Source organism: Trematomus bernacchii, unplaced genomic scaffold (genome assembly GCF_902827165.1).
Source record: "Trematomus bernacchii unplaced genomic scaffold, fTreBer1.1, whole genome shotgun sequence".
Taxonomy (NCBI): domain Eukaryota; kingdom Metazoa; phylum Chordata; class Actinopteri; order Perciformes; family Nototheniidae; genus Trematomus; species Trematomus bernacchii.
This window is the reverse complement of record NW_022987698.1, coordinates 6,699,302-6,720,321: the sequence shown is the minus strand read 5'-3', so window position 1 is coordinate 6,720,321 and position 21,020 is coordinate 6,699,302. Positions and strand designations below refer to the sequence as shown.

At 37.6% G+C, this 21,020-nt stretch overlaps 1 protein-coding gene across 3 annotated transcripts; it reads right to left on the bottom strand.

Moving 5' to 3' along the window:
• Positions 1 to 1,445: 1,445 nt before the first annotated feature.
• On the bottom strand, positions 1,446 to 19,930 carry inavab (innate immunity activator b). Of its 3 annotated transcripts, XM_034139300.1 has the most exons (10): positions 14,808 to 14,906; positions 12,685 to 12,799; positions 9,513 to 9,646; positions 7,620 to 7,742; positions 7,255 to 7,486; positions 7,030 to 7,083; positions 6,189 to 6,495; positions 4,853 to 4,981; positions 3,406 to 4,111; positions 1,446 to 3,121 (listed from the first exon to the last, which is right to left on the bottom strand). In XM_034139300.1, exons 2-10 carry the CDS (start codon positions 12,737 to 12,739, stop codon positions 3,041 to 3,043), a joined length of 1,821 nt encoding a protein of 606 aa, XP_033995191.1. In that variant the 5' UTR covers positions 12,740 to 12,799; positions 14,808 to 14,906; the 3' UTR covers positions 1,446 to 3,040. The 3 variants fall into 3 exon arrangements, with proteins under 3 accessions (XP_033995191.1, XP_033995190.1, XP_033995189.1); XM_034139299.1 differs by lacking the exon at positions 14,808 to 14,906 and adding an exon at positions 19,661 to 19,930 and having other exon boundaries at positions 1,446 to 4,111; XM_034139298.1 differs by having other exon boundaries at positions 1,446 to 4,111.
• Positions 19,931 to 21,020: the final 1,090 nt, after the last annotated feature.

Genomic DNA, 21,020 nt, shown 5'->3' with positions numbered 1-21,020 from the left:
AAATCGTGCTTACAAATTATATATATATATATATATATGTTTCCCTCCATGACACCTTCTGGGCTCTGTGGATGATAAAGGAATTAATAAAGACATTACATTTAACTTGTTAGACGCTTTTATCCAAAGCGACATACATACATTCAGTGTGGGCAATCCCCACAGGAGCAATTTGGGTGCCCAGGGACACAACGACATGCTGACTGCAGTGGGACTCGAACTTGCTACCCCCTGATTCGAAGGTCAGCGCACTATCCACTGAGCCACAGCCTCCCCTATATTCAAATGAGCAACAGGTCTGCAGTGATGTACACACATGTTACATTACATGTCATTTGTTAGATGCTTTTTTTCTTTATCCAAAGCGACTTACATACATTCAGTACTGTGGACAATCCCCACAGGAGCAATTTGGGGTGAAGTGTTTTGCCCAGGGACACAACGACATGCTGACTGCAGTGGGACACGAACTTGCTATCCCCTGATTCGAAGTCCAGCACACTATCCACTGAGCCACAGCCTCCTATATATAAGTTACATGTTATTGGTCTTATTCTACTGCCATTGTGTGCTCTTCCCAGGGCACAGATGCAGGCTCCTGTTTGCAAGCAATACATAATTCTTATGAATATGAGAAAACGACAGATATTGTTTAGATATTTCTTTTCTTTTCACCAAACGCAAGGCAAGTTTAGTTTGAGATGGAAATATCTAACTGCTTAATCAATTAGATATACAAAAATGCAAAATGCAGCTTTTCTGTATTATTAAAGTGTATGCTTTCACTGACACTTTTTTTTAAAGACATACACTTGGACATTGAGAAAGTGGGATGAAGATTAGTTTGACTATTTCTCTATTTTCATAGGCAATACTTAACAGAGAAAATATTGGACAGACTAATACATCATTTAAATAATTGCTATTTAAGCTTGAATAAATACTTACCACTCTCAGGTTTGCACACATTTGGACCAGGTGGATATGCCAACATTGGAGCTGAGAATGAAAAATAGTCCCTATACACAGTGAAGGAAATAAGTATTTGAACCCTTGTAGATTTTGTAAGTTTACCGACTTACAAAGAAATTAACCGTCTCATTAGTTATTTTACTAATGAGAGACAGAATATCAAAAATATTATCCAGAAATGTACATCATATAAGAGATATAAATTGATTTGCATTTAATTGTTGGAAATAAGTATTTGAGCCCCTTGCAACCAACAAGGATTCTGGCTCCCACAGACCGGTTACATAAGTCCTCTTCCTTAAGAAAGTACTCATAATATAAGAAAAAGGTTTTTATTAGTAAGAATATTAGCACAAAATATAATTTAGTATTCACAAATCTTTCTTATTTACACCTGTGCTTTTCTAATATGACATGTCAACATTTCTACTTTGGAAAAAGCAAGATAAAAGAGGAAATGATTCTCAACACTATGCAAATATTATTCTTTATTTTCTTCCACAGGGTAAACACTTCACAGATTTATCATCAGCAACATAACACATTATTATTAGTTTCACTTAAACTACTTTAACTGATAAATTAAAAAGAAATACAGTAAAAAAGAGGCACACAAGGGTACATGATTGTGTTCTGTTTTTTTCTATATACATCTCAAAACAGTCTTTACTGCTGCTGTATTTTGCAAACTCAGGTCCAAGTCTTTTTCTATTTCAAGTCTGACTTTCCATAAGTCAAATGGTGCACATCACAATAAATAAACACATACATAGATCACTGTGAGGGACCGGTCAGTGTGAAGCTGTAGTTGAATTTGCAGAAGGTTGCTTTCATTTGAACCGTTGAAAGCGTGTTTGATCGTGAGACATGATTGTGAATCACACATTGTCAGTGGTTTGAGAGCAGATCTAATACAGACACTGACAAATATCTGTTAAAGTTTGGGATATTTCAATTTGATTTGAACACTTTAATAGCTGCCAAACATCAAGACTCTGCTTTTGTTAAATTTGCTGCCTTTCAGCTCATGTGAGTAAATTAATATTTAGTTTCAACTACTTTATTAAGTCTATAAGTAATTCAAGTTAACTGGCAGATCCACAGACACAATAAGTAGAAAAAGAAGACGCATTTTCCTCTAAAAGTACATGATTATGAAGAAACAACTGGGATCTTAAAATGTAAGCAGCTCAAGTTCATTAACATGATGAAAAAAGAAAATCATGGAACATTAAACACAAAATGTAGCTAAAAAGGACATGTTACTGATTTACATTATTTTACAATTCATTGATTTCATTCGAACAGCTAGAAATTGAGCACCCCATCTACCACACAGCAAAAAGTAAACTTCTCTGTCTTGAACACTTCCTCAATTGAAGTTGTATCATTTCGCTACAGATTGCAACATCTAATGCAGCACTCTGTTGTATAACTAAGTAGTTATAGACATGTACATGATTAATTGATGTTAGTTCTTGTGAGATTACCTTCAACAGGGACCTTAATGTAACTAGTTAAATGTAAAATGTTACTTTTTAAAAACATAAATGTTTCACAATCTGGCAACAATGTTAAATTGTGTTGGGCATTTCCCTGTTCGAGCTTCCAAACTATTGGCTGACGATTTCCGTTTCGTTATGTCATATCATAGTCAATTCGCATATCAAAATAACCCTGTATTTAAAGAAGCAGAAACTCTGTGGTTTTGTTTGATAAACTTAAATATGAGTTTTGAACTGTGGCAGGTTCAAACAGCTCTCAGTAACATTTAACAAGCATTGAATTCATATAGAGTGGACAAAAACAATGGGCACATTTTACAAGCAACCGGGGTTATCTTTACAGTCACTTTAGTAGCCATATTATTTTTGTATCAGATTGTAGTGTAAGATGCATTCGTTATTATCCCTTAATGCAGGCAGAAAGATAAACAAGAATCATGAAAAAAAAAAAAATGTTTAGGGACTTAAAAAGTAAATTTGACTTGATTTTCTTAAGACTCCACTTTGGTTATTTGGTAATAAATGCAGTCGCCTCTCAGTTTGCGGTCCAAGGTGTCCTTGGTTTAAACTTGACTCATAAAGTGAGAACCGTCATCTACCACCCAGCGAGTCTCCTCTCTCTGAAGAGCCCTTCTCTGGATAACCTGAGTTAGCAACAACAACAATAGAAACAATATAAGTAAATTATTGAAACAATGTTATTTTACAACATGAGTTCACCCACAGGTTTCTGATCAAACAGGCACATTTACCAAAATGCCTCTTAAGCCGGAATTTCTTATCGTAGTGATTAGGTGAATAAAAACTATTTCCTGTCATGAAGAACTTATTAAATTATTCATTATTTGGTACTACTACTTGTTTCAGTATGTCTGTTTCTATGTTGACAGATTGTAAGATGTGTGTCAACATATTTGTGTCTGTTTACCTGCTCATGGTACTTCTGGTTTTGGTGAAAGGCGGTCTCCCGAGCAGAAATGTTTTTAACTCTGACGGCCCCCTGTCTGTCCAGAGAGCAGGACCTGGGGGACTTCAGCTGACTGCGGTGGTGCCACGAGGTCAGCTGCTCGTTCACTACTTGTTTTGGAAGGCCATTGGAGCGGTACTGCGGATGCTCCCACTGAGCCGGGGAGGGGGAGAGTCTGATATCAGGAGGTAGAGGCCTCTGTGCTCTCTGGTGGAGCACAGCAGGGTCTTTATAGTAATACTCATATCTGTTGGGAGCACAGGGAGCCCGCTGGGTGTAATAGCCCCGTGCCAAGTCCAGTTCAGGTCGGTAGGCTGTTTCTTCAGTGTAATAGGCTTTAGGAAACCCGGGGCTGGACTGTTGCCGGGGGTTATGGTAAAAGCCAGTGCTCGGGAAGCCTTGAGGGCCACAGCTGCCCCCGGGGCCAGAGTGCACGAATGCAGACTGATACTGTTTGGGTGAATCACAGGGCAGCTCCTGACACGGTGAGCTGTTGTAAGATGAAAACGAGTGTTCAGAGTTGCTATCCTCAGAGTTGACATAGTTTGCGTAGTTCACAGCAGGAAGAGGAGCATCCGGTAAAGTTATTGCAAATTCTGTCAGTCGCCTCCTTGCACTTCTGGTGCGACCTCGCTCCCTTTCAAATGGAGACTCAGGGTTGGGTATTCTGTGAAAGGAGCAAGTGCATTAATATGGCTACCCAGGAAAACTTTTTTTTTCAAAAATGCACATCTCACAGTCACTGTTTAAAATAATAATAAATGTAATGTGCAAAACAAGGTAAATAATAACATTTGCAGTAAATCACAGCTTTAGCTTAGGCAGTGGTGGATAGTGGGCATTACATAAGTAGAGTCATTTCTTTCTTTTTTTTTTTTAAATTGTACTTCTAAGAGGTAGTTGTTTTGCAGAATACTTTGTACCCTTACTTAAAGTGGACCTATCATGCTATATTTGAATAATTAGTAACAAAATGTTTCTACTTCTACGTTATAACATTGGGCTACACACTTCTTGCTACTTTTACCATCCAGCTAAACTCACACGCACGACAGGGATTGTCCAACAGCAAGAGACAAAAGCAGCCCACACAAAAACACACCCAAAAACGGTGTCCAAGCTTTGTTATTACCTGTTGGAACAAGTCTGATCGTATAATTGATGTAATAAATTGCATGTAATGACGTTACTCAATACGTGAGCAGTTTTTTTACCAGATACTTTTTTATACTTACTTAAGTAGAGTACTTCTTCTATCCGAGTCAATACAATTATTATAGTTACAGTCATTTTACCATTTTAGTTTTTAGTTTACAGCCAGCACTGAATATAGTTGCGCTGCAGACATACAGTACTGTGGAGGTGAATGAGGGGGGGGGGGGGGGGGGGGGGGGGGGGGGGGGGCTACCTGAGGGAGAGCTGTCTGTGGACTCTCATCTCTGGTGTGGAGGGCGTGCTGTTGGACTGGCTGTGGCCCAGCTTCAGGTGGGAAGCAAAAACAGCCTCCAGTGGGGGTAACAACTCCGTTTTGAATGAACTGTTGAACGCACAAGAAACACATTATATTAAGTTTCTTTGTTTATCAAAAAATATTTTTCATAATGACATCAACATCAGAAATCCCAAAGATAAAGAAAAGAAAGCTAATGGATGAAGTGGAGTCTTGTAGTATTACAGCTGTTCTGCCTCAGCCGTAGAAGGACTACAGTTATCTATTACCCTGACAAAGAAGAATACAATTATCATAATATGGAGTTTTTAATACAGGAATTTACTAGTGGACAATAAAGCCTTGGTTCTTCCTCTTTGTCAATGTGTCATTTTGAAACCGGATGTACAGAAATGAGTTTCTCTCTTTGGCTGCTTTTGCACCAGAGCAAAAGCAGATGGCAGTGTTGCTCATATATGAACCACTGTCATTTACTCTGCTATAAAAGAACAAATGAGTTTGCACAAGATATTCAATTTCTAAATCAGCTTTCTCCCAGCATTGTTGAAAAGAAAAGACAAGTGTATTCTTGCTGCTGGATATTGTCCTCATGAACGAACACTAGCAACAAGGGAGTCACCAATCAGGGTGCCCTCATAGCCTTGAGGTTAGGCGTGGGCGAAATTAAACACTTACATCCTGATTATTCGGGCCATTGTAATTGCACTTCAAGTTATTATCTTTAATCCAGATAATCATCAACCTTTTTCTAAAGAAACAGATATTTTCATTGCTTCAAATGTAGTACACATCTTTTTGAGTGAATAATCTGTCGCTTTTAAATCAGGTTCACAATCATACATTATAAGATTCCACTGTATTAATAAATAAACAAACAAACTGTATTTTTCAACTTTACGACAATGACAGAGAGCTAGGGAGCTTTTTTATGCCCCATATTCACAAATATATCTATAATGGAAATTCACCACAATGAATTTATTGTGAATGTTTTTTGTTTACTGGATTAGCAATATAATCCTATATCAGCCCATCCCTGTTTGAGGTATAACAGACTTCTTCAGTTGATGCACAATGATTTGTTTCTTTTTCATTTTCATCAACTTCGGTTTTTCCCTAGAGTTTCCAAAGAATCCAACCAAAGTCGCCTCCCTCACAAGCTTGCTAATGCAACTAGTAACCACAACATCTGCATTTCACACAGTTTACCAAGTAAAACAAACCACACTTTGCTTTCCCCAATTCTAAAAAGTTGATAAACAGGAATGGAGTCATGATGGATGGTTGGTGTTACCTCGACTTGTTGGAGGAGCGCGACTTCCTGTTCTTCTGGTAAGGTTGGTCCAGACTAGACTCTGTCCACGGGGAGTGTTGGATGGGAGGAAGGTCACTTGCAGGGCTTGAGCTGAAACTGGGCGTAGACGTGAGGCTGGGATGGGGAGACTGGCTTGGAGTCTGCGGCAGGTTTTGTGGAGCCGCAGATGGAGACATGTAGGAGCTTTTTGAGAAGGATTGTGAGGACACAGAGGGAAGCCGGGGCGGGTCTGTCTCTCCTGGATCAGGGAGTCCTGAAGACAGCTGTGATGACTGACTTGTCACTTCTAGGAAGAAACAAAGAAAATATGTAGTGTATTATAGCTGCAGAAAACTATTAAGTGTTAATACAAATATATTTCCTTCATAGATTCTTTATGTATGCTTTGAAAAACATATTTTATTAAGATGCACCATGAGGACCGCAGTATTTTAGAAAATGTTTAGTGGACTCTGCTCACAATTGTATGTTTTATAGGTAATGGATAAGTAGTGACTACCAGCTTTTAAACCACAAAAAAGTTAGTTTTGTTCTAATTCTCATTGACAGATTTTAAAATGCTGTTTTCAGACTTCTAAATATAGAGATTTCCTGCTACCCTGTTTTATTTCATTCTAAACTGAACATGACTGGGGTTTGGACAGACAAAACAAGAAATTAAAAAACATTCTATTGGACTTAAAAAAACGGGATGGACTTCTTTTTTTACAATATTCGAACATTCTAAAATACGGAAACAACCGATTGATTAATCTAAAAGATCTAAGATTCATCAAAAGTTTAAATAATTGTTAGTTGCAGCACTAAAAGTAAATCTTACCTTCATCTTGCACCACAGAATCAGACAGAGAGCTGTCATCAGATGTACCCAGATCTGAAAAACAGAAATAAATGCATTGATTCACATGTGAAAATAATACATTTCTACAAATCTATCAAAATCCAGAGCTCTTTAAATCATTCATATTCAAATAACTCCCTGCTTAGGTGTAGTGAAATTGATTTTTACAGAAAACTATCTTTTAGTCTGGCCGGCGGCTCTCACCGTGTTGTGCAATATTAAAAGCAGGAAGTGGTGATGAACGGCCGTGCTCCAGGCGAAGCTGAAAGGCCGTCTCTTGCAGGCGTTTGAGTTTTTTCTCTTCTCTCTTGCACTGCTGTAAGCGGCTCTTCTTAACAGCCTTACTCGGGTGAACCTCCTCGCAGAGCTTGCGCACTGCCTCGTATATCTTCATCTGAAGCGCCAACTCAGCATCAACAAAACTCAGTTCTGACTCCTGTGAAATGAGGGAATGACGAGAGAGAGACAACAAGTGTGAATTGAACAATTGAACATTGTATGTCCTTGATGTTTACGTATTCTTTGAAATGACATTATTTAGTATTGCGTTTTATAAATGCTGATTTTACCTCTGCTCCTCGAGGGAAGCTTTGTTCATCAAATTTGAACGCAGCTCCAATACGTCTGCGGATCTGCGGAGGCTTCTCTCCTGGCAGCAGAGGGTAATCATCTGACAGCCGGCCTGTCAACTCCTAAACCACACAAAAAATATTACAAATCCAAATGTCCACAAAGATGCATTTGAATAAAACGAAAACTGGAATGATGACAGATCGTCTGGCTTGGTTTATCAAAATAAAGACATATTTTTAAAAATGCTATTAAATCCTTTCAGTTGAGTTGTCCAAATAAAGTATAATTATCAATAAGTGTTTTTAATGATGCTAATCAATGCTTTTTATCCTTTCGGTTGAGTTGTTTAAATAAAGATAAACCATCTCTTGAGAGTCCATTGAACCATGTCTTTGGCACTTTTGAAACGATGTATCACATTCAGTTCTCTTTACATGTTGAGGCACATATAGTTTCAAGGAATCTGTTGCACAATTCAGCATTTGCAGAGATTTCCTTTCACAACACATTCTTCAGGTCTCACTTTCTCACTGTATCGAATGTCTGTGCCCAACCAACCACAGAGCACGACATCGCACCATTACTGATTTCATTAACGAAGAGTCACAGAAATGGTTACTTTGAGTCACTCCTAACCAGCCACTTTTGCAGACAGACAAACACGTAAGCCTGTTCTTTTGTCACTAAAAGAAGGGAGAGGCATCATGGCTCCCATTAGTTCACCTGAGCATGTCCCGACAGGAGTGCCCAGCCCGAGTGTCAACAGGAAAGAATGATCTGTTCTGGGATTTTACCCCACAGCACTGACATATGGCAGAGAAACTTTCAAAGGAATATGTGTCCCGTTTCGAAATGACTGGATGTGGCAATTTATATTCTTATTTGGATATTTTCCAATGCAGAAGCAGAAAGAGAAAGAGAAGCAGAAATATTGAAAATGGAGAGGTGACGAGAGCAATATTTCATGCTGGATTTAAATCCAAGCTGTCATGAGAACATTGAAATAGCTTTGGCCAACTTAACCACCAGAATACCTCTTCAAAGGCTGTGATACATTTAAAAAAATCTCACTGCAGCCGCATGGCATTGTCTGAAAGGAAAAGGATGATGTTTGCATTCTGCTCAGTGGTAAGAGCCAGAGTAATAATGTCATAAAGGAGGACGGATAAAAAGACCTTGTGTTCCCTCTCAGTAGACCATGACTGTGACATTTGGAAGCTGAGGCAGACACATTTAAAAGATGTATCAAATTGTCGGACATCAAAGTCAGTGTTTTTAAACCACTAACATTTTGGCTTGAAAAGAACAAGACCTTATAGCATCAGAAGTGTGGACACAAAACTTTCTGACCCAAACAGCATATCTAATAGATCCACATTAGTGTGGACAGGGCTGAACACATCTCAGAAATGTCCTCTCTTGCAGGTTACTTTGTTCACCTGCAATAAAATGCGTCATCTAACATCCTGCACTAAAACTACCCCACCTACTAAATCCTTCATTAAAAAGGGCCGCTTGCCTCATTACGTAACAATTGTCTTGAGTTTGAATTAGACTAGCTGTACTAGAAATCTTTTTAAACCAAATTGAATAAGCTTAGAAGTTCAGGGTTATACGAGACATTTATTCTGCGACATGTTTTTAACATAGTTCTTTCTGCAGCCTCATTAGTTTTGAAACAGTTTAAATCTTCTGATGTTAGGGGTAGGAATCACCAGAGGCCCCACAGTACAATATAATCACAATATTATAGCAATCTGTTTTCTCCAATAGAATAAAAGATTTTACCAGTTTCTTCCAATCCCGCGGACTTATTCAGATATACAGTATAAGCTGTATAAAAAATCTCTCCCCCACCCCCAGTTCATTTGCCGATAACTTGTACTTACAGCTTCTCGGATGCAGACTTTCTTCAGCTCCAGTAGGCAGATCTCCAGTCGTTCTTGGAGAGCCTGGTGTTTGAGCTTCATGGCCCGTGTATGCGTGGTCACATCCTTCATGTGTGTCATTGGGCTGTCAGAGCCTGTGAAATGAAGAAAGCGCTTTTATATATCTCAGATAATGAGACTGTTACACATTTTGTTAGAGCCATTTTCCTTTCATCATTATGGTTTGAATGTTTGGCTTAATAATATAAGGATTTAGAATAAACTTTTAACTATTTATTTTTGTGAGTCACACTACGCTTTAAAATATGTTAATTTAACGCTCACTTATTTGCTGTCAAATGTGCGCTGTCAGGTATGACGTGCGTGTCTATATGCCTATATATGGCATGACAATGGAACACAGCTCAGTGTGTGATTGGACGGGAAGCGGTATTAGTCTTTTGACCGTGTTCTTTTTGTTCTATTTTTGATACAGAGAACTTTTAGTTACTTTGAAGCGAGGAAGTTTGTCTTCATGTTTCTATGCCACCTTGATCAAAGAATAAATCTGATGTGATTCAACGCTACAACGATCTCCGCAAAGTTTGTTTGGAAGCAAAGAGAGGCGCGTCATAACCAACAACCCCGATAGAGAAAAGTGGCTATTGAATGTAGAAACGGATTAAAACGCCATGACATATTTGTTATGCAATACAAAGCAAAGCCAAAACACAAAATGTGTGAGAACAAATTAGTTTTTTTTAACCACAACGAAATTAAAAGGAAGAAATGTGCAGTGGAAAAGGAACATAATAAATCTATTTAAAAATCACGAGCTGAGTGATATCTCAGCTACAAGAGCATTTGTTAATGTATCAGTCATCTGTTCCATTTTATTTGTCATGTATAGCAATACAATTCCTTAAAAGTTAAAAGATTAAGTCATAAAATGTTGATTTAATTTCCAATATTCCACATCTTTCATGTTCATATACTGTTGCCTGTTCTATTTTAATGCATCTATATACTTGACTTGTTTTCTGTTGCCTTGTAAGTATTCTGGCCTGCTTGTAGTATGCTACCATCAATGTTATTTTACAGCTTCAAATTAAATCTGGATGCCACAGACGACACCATGGTTTCATTCAACAGAACGTAACTTTTGTTATTGTCGTTGTTTTCTTTATTGGCATGTAGAATGGCAGGCTGGATCTTTGTAACTACAAACAACGCCTGAGTGTTCGACTGGTGCTGTCTGTAGCCTCGGTGACTAATGACATTAAGATTAGTTTCAGGGCTGTGGGAGTGGCTTCAGTCCAAAGGCATTGAGTGCTGCATACCTACAGAGATTATTAACAGGATCCCTGCAGGTACTGACAAACATCAGAGCTGCGACAGGAAAGAAGTGACAGCACTACAATAGGGCAAAGAATTTCTCTTCCTAGAGTGACAATCCCCCCATTCTTCGTAGGTTGACCCTTTTTCATTGTATAGGGTAGACATCACATGGCTCAATTAAGCCGCAAGGAATGTCAGAGAGGCCATTACTAATCGTCGGTAGACACTGCTGGGCGTAGCAAAAACAAGACTGTCAAAGTTTGCTGTTAATTATTTGTTATTGTTACCTTATAGGACTGAGGAAACTATTTGGATGACCATATTGGGTGACTTCCTTATTGACTGCTGCAACCCAAAAATACGATTTAACTTTGGAAATACAAAGAGCAACACCTTGAGCTGCACCTGTTAAATCGATTTGTCCTGTAACTTTCCAAAAAGCAAAGATATTCAATTTAATGAGAATAAAACAAAAACCAAAAAGGTCTCATGATTGAGAAGCTGGAGCTAGAGAATTTTTGTCATTTTTGCTTGAAATAAATGAGGGAGTTGTGTGAAATCTGATTTGAGGCAGCTTCAGTTGGGTGTGAAGAATGAAACATCTGTAACCTGCTCTTCACTTCTGCTGGAGGCTAGCAGCTCCAGGCTACATTTACTCAAGTTGCACAGTGGGCAATCTAGGCTTCAGGTTTTTCAAAAATAAAGAAGAATGGATAGAATAAAAAATAAGATTTGTTTCAAATAAATGATCCATATATATAGACAATGTAACAGGGCCATTTTTTTATTTGAAGTTTAATGTGGATCACTTACGATGCGTCCTTCTTGTTGTGCAGAAACTAATCTGATATAAACTCACAATGTACCGCATGCGTTTTAGTGCCTGCTCGAGTTTTCACATGACAACTTGTTTTCTTGAACAACATAGATGCACTTGTTTTTAAACTTGCTGGAATTACCCCAAATACACATCTGCTGTTTGCTAAAGTGTGGAGTTGATTCAAGAATATTTATTAATTTGATTGAATTCAAAAGTGAGTCTTCTACCAAGAAAACCATAGCGTTAGTTGTTAACTCCTTGAAATCTGCTATGTGTTATTCTCTGAAAGGATGTCATGTTGCTTAATATTTGGTGAAGCACAAGAGTGACGTATCCAATAATGACCTAGCAATAAAAAAGGCGACCTGGTGTGTCGGTAGAAGATTTATGTTACTAACGAGTCTCAATTTAACAGCAGGGAAGTAGAGCATACAAAGTTTGAAGTAAAGTGTTTATTTGGCAGAAAGCTATCAGCATGAAAATTATTTGAAATGTTTCATGTATCTTTAGGTCATTTAAAAGCAGGTGCAGCGATAAGATTACCAAGGGCTGAACTAAGGTGTGTCTTAGTTTCTACATTTGTTTGCCTCTAGCAAAGGGTCTACTGGCTGAAAGAGATTGATTCATTGCTTTATAAATCAATTTGTAATTTAAATCAATCAAGTCTTTCACCATTTTGACAGTATACATTACATGTTACTTGTTAGACATTACATGTTACTTGTTAGACGCTTTTATCCAAAGCGACTTACATACTCAATACTGTGGGCAATCCCCACTGGAGCAATTTGGGGTGAAGTGTCTCAGGGACACAACGACATGCTGACTGCAGTGGGGTTTGAACCTGTGACCACCTGATCCCAACACCAACGCTCTAATCCACTGCGTCCCAATATAGTATACCTTTCACGATTGAATAGTCTAAAAAACTGCATAACGTGTATTTGTTCATTTACTGAAAAGATGTTTGTGATTTAGACTTTTGTGTTAATGTGTGATTCCCAATTACAACAAAGAAAAGACAAGATGTTTTACCTGAGTGAAGGATGATGCCGCTGTCAGTGTCACTGATCTCTCCGTTGCCCTCCATGTCAGTGGATCCACTTACTGTTGCTATTCTTCACTGGGTAGTGTCGACCCTCACCATTTCCTGGGAAGTAATATTTCAGCTTTAGCATCCATCACAATTTTCAACGTTTTAGGTGTAACTTACATTTAATAAAAAATAGGGATAATTTGTGTCAGTGTTCAAACATTAGAACGGCTGTTTGGTGTAATAAAAGGCAAATTCTCTTAGAAAAATCTGAACTTTGACTGAACAAACAACGTGTAACATTTCACATTGTATTTCTGCAATTTCATGAAGGTTTTATTGTCTTTTGTAAAAATCAAAAGATAAAATCAGAACACATTTAAACTGTGACAATTCAACCAAGAAATCAGCGCAGTGTTTAAGCCTGCAACCTCTGGGAGACCATAAGGGGAAAATACAACTGATTATATAAAATAAAATGACTACAAGCAATTAGGCTACAAGCACTAGATGAGTCAAACCCATGTCTAAGCCAAACAGCCTTAACAGAGGCTTTCCAAAGACTCATTACTTAATACTATGACCTGTTGATTGAGTGATTCAGGTGTGACTGGCCTTCTTGACCCTACAGTCAGGTGTAGTCATAGTCTCCCACAGCATGAGTACACACGCATGTTGCCAAGTTTAGGCAGTTTCGTGCGACTGCCTGTTTGTTAGTCTGTGATGTCATATGATCGCACTCCCTTAGATAAGACTCAGGACGTATGAGCCATAAATTCGGCTGGTGTCAACAAAAAAAACCTATGAAACTTGTGGGTTTGATTATTAACTAAGAAAATATATGGTGGGTGCATACCAACACACAGGGGAGGTTTGTCACAGCTTGGGGGCGGTAAGCTTCCCAGCAGGCATTGAGTTGTGGAAGGAATAGATATGGTGAAGTCATGACAACATGCAAGAGTTATTTCTAATATATTTTATGTCCATCCTCAAGGTGACGTTCAGCAATCCATAGAATATGTATCCCCTTATAATCCTATACATGACATAAACATGAGACAGCCTCTAAACAGCTCACATGACTGTGACTAGAGTCTTCGCTCCTCCAAAGAACCAACAAGTGGCTGCTGTGTTCGCTGAATTAAGGCGGAACAGCTTAAAACAGGACACTTAAATCACAACACGACCTACAGCGCTGTTTCAAAAATAGATGTAAACATGCTAATTTTAGCCGAAATGTTCTCTACAATATACAAGATTGCAAACAATGAATATATACATAACTACTTGCAGCAGTTTGAAACCCGGAAAAACTAATAGTTAGAGAAATAAACCCACGAGGGATGAAACTACTGATCTTTTTCCCCATGGTAGATTATTTTCTCACCTACAGTCCAAATTCTGACGATTGACATTTTTGCTTGATTTCAATTATCAAGATACCTTTAAGGGTTTTTCAGTCATGAAGGAGATTGAATTTACCCATCAATTAAGTAATTGTTTCCAATAAAAGACAAAAAGACGTTAAAATCTGGGGACGTCCAGTCATCTGTCTTTAAAGGGAGACATTCCCTGAAACACCGTCAGAATCTCATCCCACAATCGCATAAAGAAGGAACCAAAACTACTGAAGCACTTTGATGCTCTGTAGATATGCAGTATCTAGCCGTCAAATATACAATATGATGAAATGTTGATATAGAGAGCAATCTGTTACATTTTTCAATTCAAATGATTTGCTGGACATATCCTGTTGTTTGCTATTGCCGAACTCAAGTACAAACGTAGCATTTATTTGATAAAGATTTAGGAGAAAGAAAAACACACACTTACAAACAGGTAAGGAGTTGTCCCTACCCTGAAGGTCCTAAAACTCGTACTGAACTACAAAACTCTAGCTGAAGGCAATGTTCCTCATTATTTTAAGTCAAGTGTCAGTGTACGTTTTAAAGAAAAAACAATTACAACATACTGAAAGCATCAATGTCACACATAGAAATATCAACTCCACAATAGTTAGGAGGAGAAGGACAGCTATGTCACATTAATCAAAATAACAGCCCCAAGAGGACAATAGAGGAATTCAGTACAGGAAAATTGGACAACATATTAAAAATCCACTTACTTTATGAAAAACTTTTTTAAAAAACTGTCAAAATCCAAAGAGTGAAAACCTTCCCTCAGTATTCCCGACTTGAATGGAAATGCAGAAAACCTGAGCTGAGTGGAGTCCGGTCAGGAATGAGACTCGCCCACTAAGAAAGCGCTGCCTGCTGAAGAGGAGTGGCCACATACAGAGGGCTGAACACTTGAGTCAGTATCATATAACTTAGTCAGTGCTCCCGTCTCAGCTTGAAACTGTGTCAAGAACAATGACAGAGATAAAGAGAAATTACACTTTGCTTTACCCTCTTATCAGCGTCTAATGAAGGTGGTGCAACCTGACATGTGTCCCAGTACAAAAGCACCATTACTAAACAAAAGTAGACGGGACATCAAAGGGCTCAAGATAAAATAAATCTACCAACAACACTCAACAAGCACTTAAGTAAAGTATCAGTTTAAGAGCTGAAGTGATTTGTCAATTAATTAATTAGTTGATTTTCAACAAAAGAACAACTTTTGTGATTTTTCAGCAAAAATGCCAAAACACTAGCTGGTTTCAGCTTCTCTTTATGATGGATGATAGAACATTTGGTTGTAAACTTCACCTTCCAAGTGTTTTGTATTTGACAGATTAATGAATACAAATATTCATAGGTTTGCAGCCTTAGTCAGTTTATCCTCATGATGTTCGTAAACACATGCTGTCAAACGGCTTGTTTAACTGTTTTAACTCCGTTAATCTCTGGGTTCAGGTTTGTTGGACTACATGCATGCGTCTACAGCCAGATATCACACTTTCATCACCGGCAAAAGGTGGCTTTATGACTTGATAATTAACTGTTGATGACTCTTGACCTCGTCTCTTTTTTTCAGAATAAACTACAGTTCAGCTCTGCTTGTACAAAAAATATCTGGTCAGTGCATTTCTACTGCCATCTCCTGGAAGTTTAAAGGGGTCAGTAAAAATGGATAACAAATTATGAATTTACAAATTTACTAGCTCATATTTGCAAATAGCTTTCAAACCTTCACCACTCATCTTCTTATTTCCAGGCTACCAATACAGAAGCCCTTTTGTGGCCTGACATTTTTGCCGTCACTTAAAAAAGAGGGAAACACATGGTGGTGGGATAGTCCGCATGATTTACAGAGACACCTGCTCGCTTTCTGCATGGCTGACATTCATCTGAATCTCAATATTCATTTTGGCTTTCCAGGAATGTTGGTGCTCAGACCCGCTGAGAAAAGGTCCAGCAATTCCCAGACACTGAAGAATCAGTTCTCAAATGACATGGCACCGGGGAAAGCAGAACATATTTGGTTTGGTAACTTCTACATTTAGGTTTCATAGTGTGAACTCAAGCAGGGGGAATTCACACATGCCTTCACGTTTGCTTTGACAATGTAGTGAAATATTAGACTGGCCTATCACAGATCAATGACAAGTTGACAACATTTTTGTAGGCACCAGGAGCTTATAACTAAATACCAGCTATAGCGCATTTGTTCTAGAAAGCTTTGACTCTAGATCGGCCAGGTTGGATTTATATATATTAAATGAAATCGAATTACAAAAATGAACAGTGAAACCATTGTATAGTTTCTCCATCAAGAGAAGGGAAAATGAGAGATGAACTGAATGCAGTTGATCACCAGTTCTCTATAAAACTATAATCGACAGCATACATTTAAATGTTCTTTCATGGAATTAAAATGACTCTGTATGTTGATAATAAAACTTTAACTCGTAAATAACTTTAATACCAATAACTGCGCCTGGTTAAACCCACCTTCTTTTTGTCAAAATCTTGTTTTCAAGGTTCCTCCATAGTTTCTTTGTATTTATTCTTTTAAATTGTGAATGCTGCAAATGGCAAGCTTAATTCCTTCTTCACTCATGCTGAAAAACGTCCACATTAACATGTATAACTTGTGTGTGTGGCTGTGACGTGTCTGTCTCTTCCATTTTGTAGACATAAAACCATCATGTGGCACATTTGTGTAAATCCGAACCGCAAAAATCCGGGTCACCACCCTTCAGTTACGAACGTTGGCCTATAGATTATTATTGAAAATGTTAATCTTCAACTGTTAATGTCCTGCCCAGTGCATTTCTTGGTTCAACGATCATGAAAGTATAATTGCTACAAACTACCAGCGCCTGTATGGTTAATATAATGAAAGAACAGCAGCAGCGTCTTGTGTAAACAGGCAGCATACCAAGCAGTTTGATAACCTAAAATCAGATATAAAGGAAGTGATGTCATAGAAAAGAAAAACAATCTTCTCTGTTCATGGGAAACTACAGATTAGAGGTTATAGCAACACTTCTGGCAGCAGATTTGCATTGTAAATAGGGAAGGCATGAAAAATGGATGTTATTGTGTCTCCCAATGTAAAACACTCACAATAAGTATATCATGGTGAATTATCTTTATCTGGTTGTAGATGTGAAAAAAGGCCTTCTTTCAAATACATATTCAAAAAACGACTCACCCAATGTTGCGTTTTTTATCTATGTTGTATCATTGTTTATTTATGCAGGGAACTTTTTTTTTTTAAAGGAAGTTCACTAAAGCAACTATAGGTGTCGTATCGTCGTTATAAATATTATTTTCTTTACAAAATGTAATCTAAAGTGATTCCAATATGTTTAATTTTAGGGATAATATCCTGAATTGCAATTTTTTTACTAGAATTATTGTGACACTAAGTGATCATATCTTCCCATTCCTAAAAGTGACACTTAAGAGTTGTAAGGAATTCAGCTGTATCACAATTTATCTTCTTTAAATAATGCATTAACAACAGCTGTGCAGTTAAGTCCATCACGCTGGATGTGAAGACGAGTTAACAACTTCCCTCACACTGCTGTACATCACAGACACTCGTCCTGTGAAGAAGTAGCCAGTTGGTGGATGTCATGGGTAGTTTACATAAACCAGGGGTCCCCAAGAGACACAGAGAGAGAGCTTTGTGTAGGCAACACAGCAGCTGGCCAAACAAATTCTTTAAATATTTTTGAGTCCTTTTATAAGAGTACGGCTAGACCACCGTTGCCAGTGTGTGGAGCCATCAGCTGCCAGGGATTTTCCATGTTCCCCTCAATATATTGCAGTTTTGCTATTTCCCCAGGTGCAAACAGGTCATCTTGCTGTAATGATGCTCAAATCAAGGTAGTGTCATTAAAATCAAGTTACACTAACGCACCACAAACCTTTAAACTTTAAAAAAGGCAAACAAAGCGACTCTTAGAGCTGCTGGGTTCCCTCCTGCCTCTTCCTGCCTGCAGCCTGCTTCAAGTTTTATGTTGCCTAAAGGCTCTAATTGACTGTAATAAAGATGTGAAAAAATACCACGCGTATCTCAAATGAGGAAGCCTGCAGATAGGGTGTGCCTTTTGTGGATAGCTGAATTAGAAGTTTGTTCACCACAATGTAAATCAAGGTCTATTCTAAATGTTGGCCAAGCCCTACACTGTGAGAGTGAACAAGCCTAAACACATCAAAACCATGACACAGAGACAGACATTTATACATAAAGCTCCCATTAAGTGGCTATTAAATTATGTTAGTACTTAACTGTGAATTTATACTGTTTACATTTTCCATATCAGCCAGTTCAAGCTCTTTGTTGAAGCACAATGATGTTTACACAGAGTGAAATATTATAACCCAAATGCCAATATGTTTACTATGGCTGTGTTACATTTAATTAACATATTCTAGATAACTTGTGATGCTACTTTCCTCTATATTTTATCTGACCTATTCGGTTTATTATGAAACTAAATGTGCTTCAGATGTTACAAATAAAGTTTTTTTTTTTACAAAGTTTGGCAGCACAGCTAGAGTTTGTAATGACTGTCCCACCGGCAGGTCACTGAGGTTCCAGGGGTTAAGCCACTTTGTCCTCTCGCGCCGGGCCAATGCTCAGGAATGTGTAGGCAGCAGAAATGTTTCAATGCACAGAAATCACAACACTAACAAATGGGACTGCTCAAAAGATGAAAAACACCTTTATAGAAGATTTAAACAAAAATATATCATTACATTTTCATTTATACCCTAGCAATACTTTTCATTGTTCCTCCCAGACATGTATTCTTTAAAATTATGTGAGTTTCTGTTAAAAGAGGATGTTGCTAATGTATAACTTCTCGGCTGGCCAGTGAAGTCAGGTTTATGGTGTCATGTTGGTTCTCTTTTACACAGAATTGTCACATTCATAAAATACCTGGGACTGACTGTCCATAAAATACAGGCTTATACTAGGAAGAATGTATTCAATTATATAAATTAACTCACAAAATTGCATAACTAGAAATTACAATAATGTTTGAGAGGTTTACTTTCATATTTGAGCTAAAACTACTGGGAAAATAATAATAATAATAATAATAATAATAATAATAATAATAATAATAATAATAATAATAATAATAATAATAATAATGACATAATAAATATGTAAAGACAATCTGAACACAACACAGTATAAATGGAGGTAGATTTACACAATAACGTCAAATTGTACAAATAAGCTTGAGTTAAGTCTGGACATCTTAAGGGTTTAATTGAGGTCAGGTAACGTTATAGGAAACTATATGTAGAAAGGATAAATAAATAAAGATCTGTTGTTTTTCCATCTGCTAACTCAGCTTCAAAAAGCTGCAGGGCCTCAGCTGCAGAGAGTTTCTCAAAAGTTTCCAAAGACGCTTTAGTTGTGAGCATTTCCCAAACATTTTACTCACATAAATTGTTACTTTTCAAAGAAACAATTAGTTCGTTAGCCTTGATAAATAATGCATGTCGTACATGCATGCAAAGAATGTACAAAAAAACGTCTAACTTCATCGCTTTTTGCTCTTACCTTAGTAGCTAGTTAGTTAGCCTAGCATCGTGCCTCATCCATACAAACTGCGCTCCATCGGCTCCCAGTATCCCAGATTTGAGCTGGAAGTTTATCTCCTATTTACACTGAGAAAGGAACTGAGGGGAACAACACGGAGCCCTCAAATGTACGTCTCTCTAAACTAAACGAGTCGATGCATTACAGTAGAAACGATAAAATAAAGTTTTACTCCCTAAACTAAACTTTTGTTGGAGAGGCTACTTCTACAGACCAGAGAAGTAAAGCATAGCTGTGCTGCCTTCAGGTGCCGTCGAAAACACGAGTGAAGCAACAACACACTGTATTTACCATGGTAACCCGCTTTTTCGATAAACAAGGTAGCTTACAAACGGGAATTAAAATCAAGTGACCAAACTACGATAATTTACATCATGAAGAAAGGTCTCAAAACAACTCAATATGGCGAATTAATTATTACTTTAAGGCGTTATTTAAGGTTACTGTCATTGTTTTGTTCATGCACTCTGCCGTTTTGTCCCTTGATTGCTAATATGAATGAATAGCCACAATATACAATAATATTTCGTCGGGACATATTGGTATATTTTTCATTAAGTGGACATTGAAAGGGCTGCAAGTTATACTTACAACTTAAGTCTTGAATTCACCAGCTAAAAAATGTGCTTGTGAACTCCTCATGGGTCATCCTCTGTGGGCGGTTTACCGGCAGTCACCACCTTTTCATAGGAATTTAGACGTCACCCGCATAGGTATGTAGCTGGCATGACTAATTAATCCGGTATAACTAAAAATGGTTGTGTATAACCGAGGAGAACATTATATAATTTGAATGCACTAAAATGGACAATTAAGCATAACAATTGTGCTAATTGCCTGAAAGGGAACACACAAGACAAGGATGTATAACTTGATGTTATGAAGCAATCAATCAAATCTGATTTAGCTAGCCCGATACCACAAATTATAATTATTGAAGATATATATACACGTGGTCCAAATGTGCCTGTATAATGGATGAGGAAAAGTGATTGTATCAGATATCAGATATATAAGTCCGTTTTTCTTTATATCAGTAGCCTACTTTTTTCTTTTGCAAAAACAACAACATGTACACACAACTGTCTCAGTGGTTTTATCTTTTCCCATGCACGTTTCTGTGAATACATCTGAAACCATGGTTCTCTAATTTGTTTCATTGTTTATCTTTAAAGTTATGAAGAATTGTTCTTTGGAAAAGCATAGCATATTATTGAATACACGATTCAACAATAAATTACATGTTTGTCCAGATTGAGACGTTTCAGTACAAACCAAAGCCATGATCCTTTGTTGTTATAAATGTTAAATCCTCAGTTTA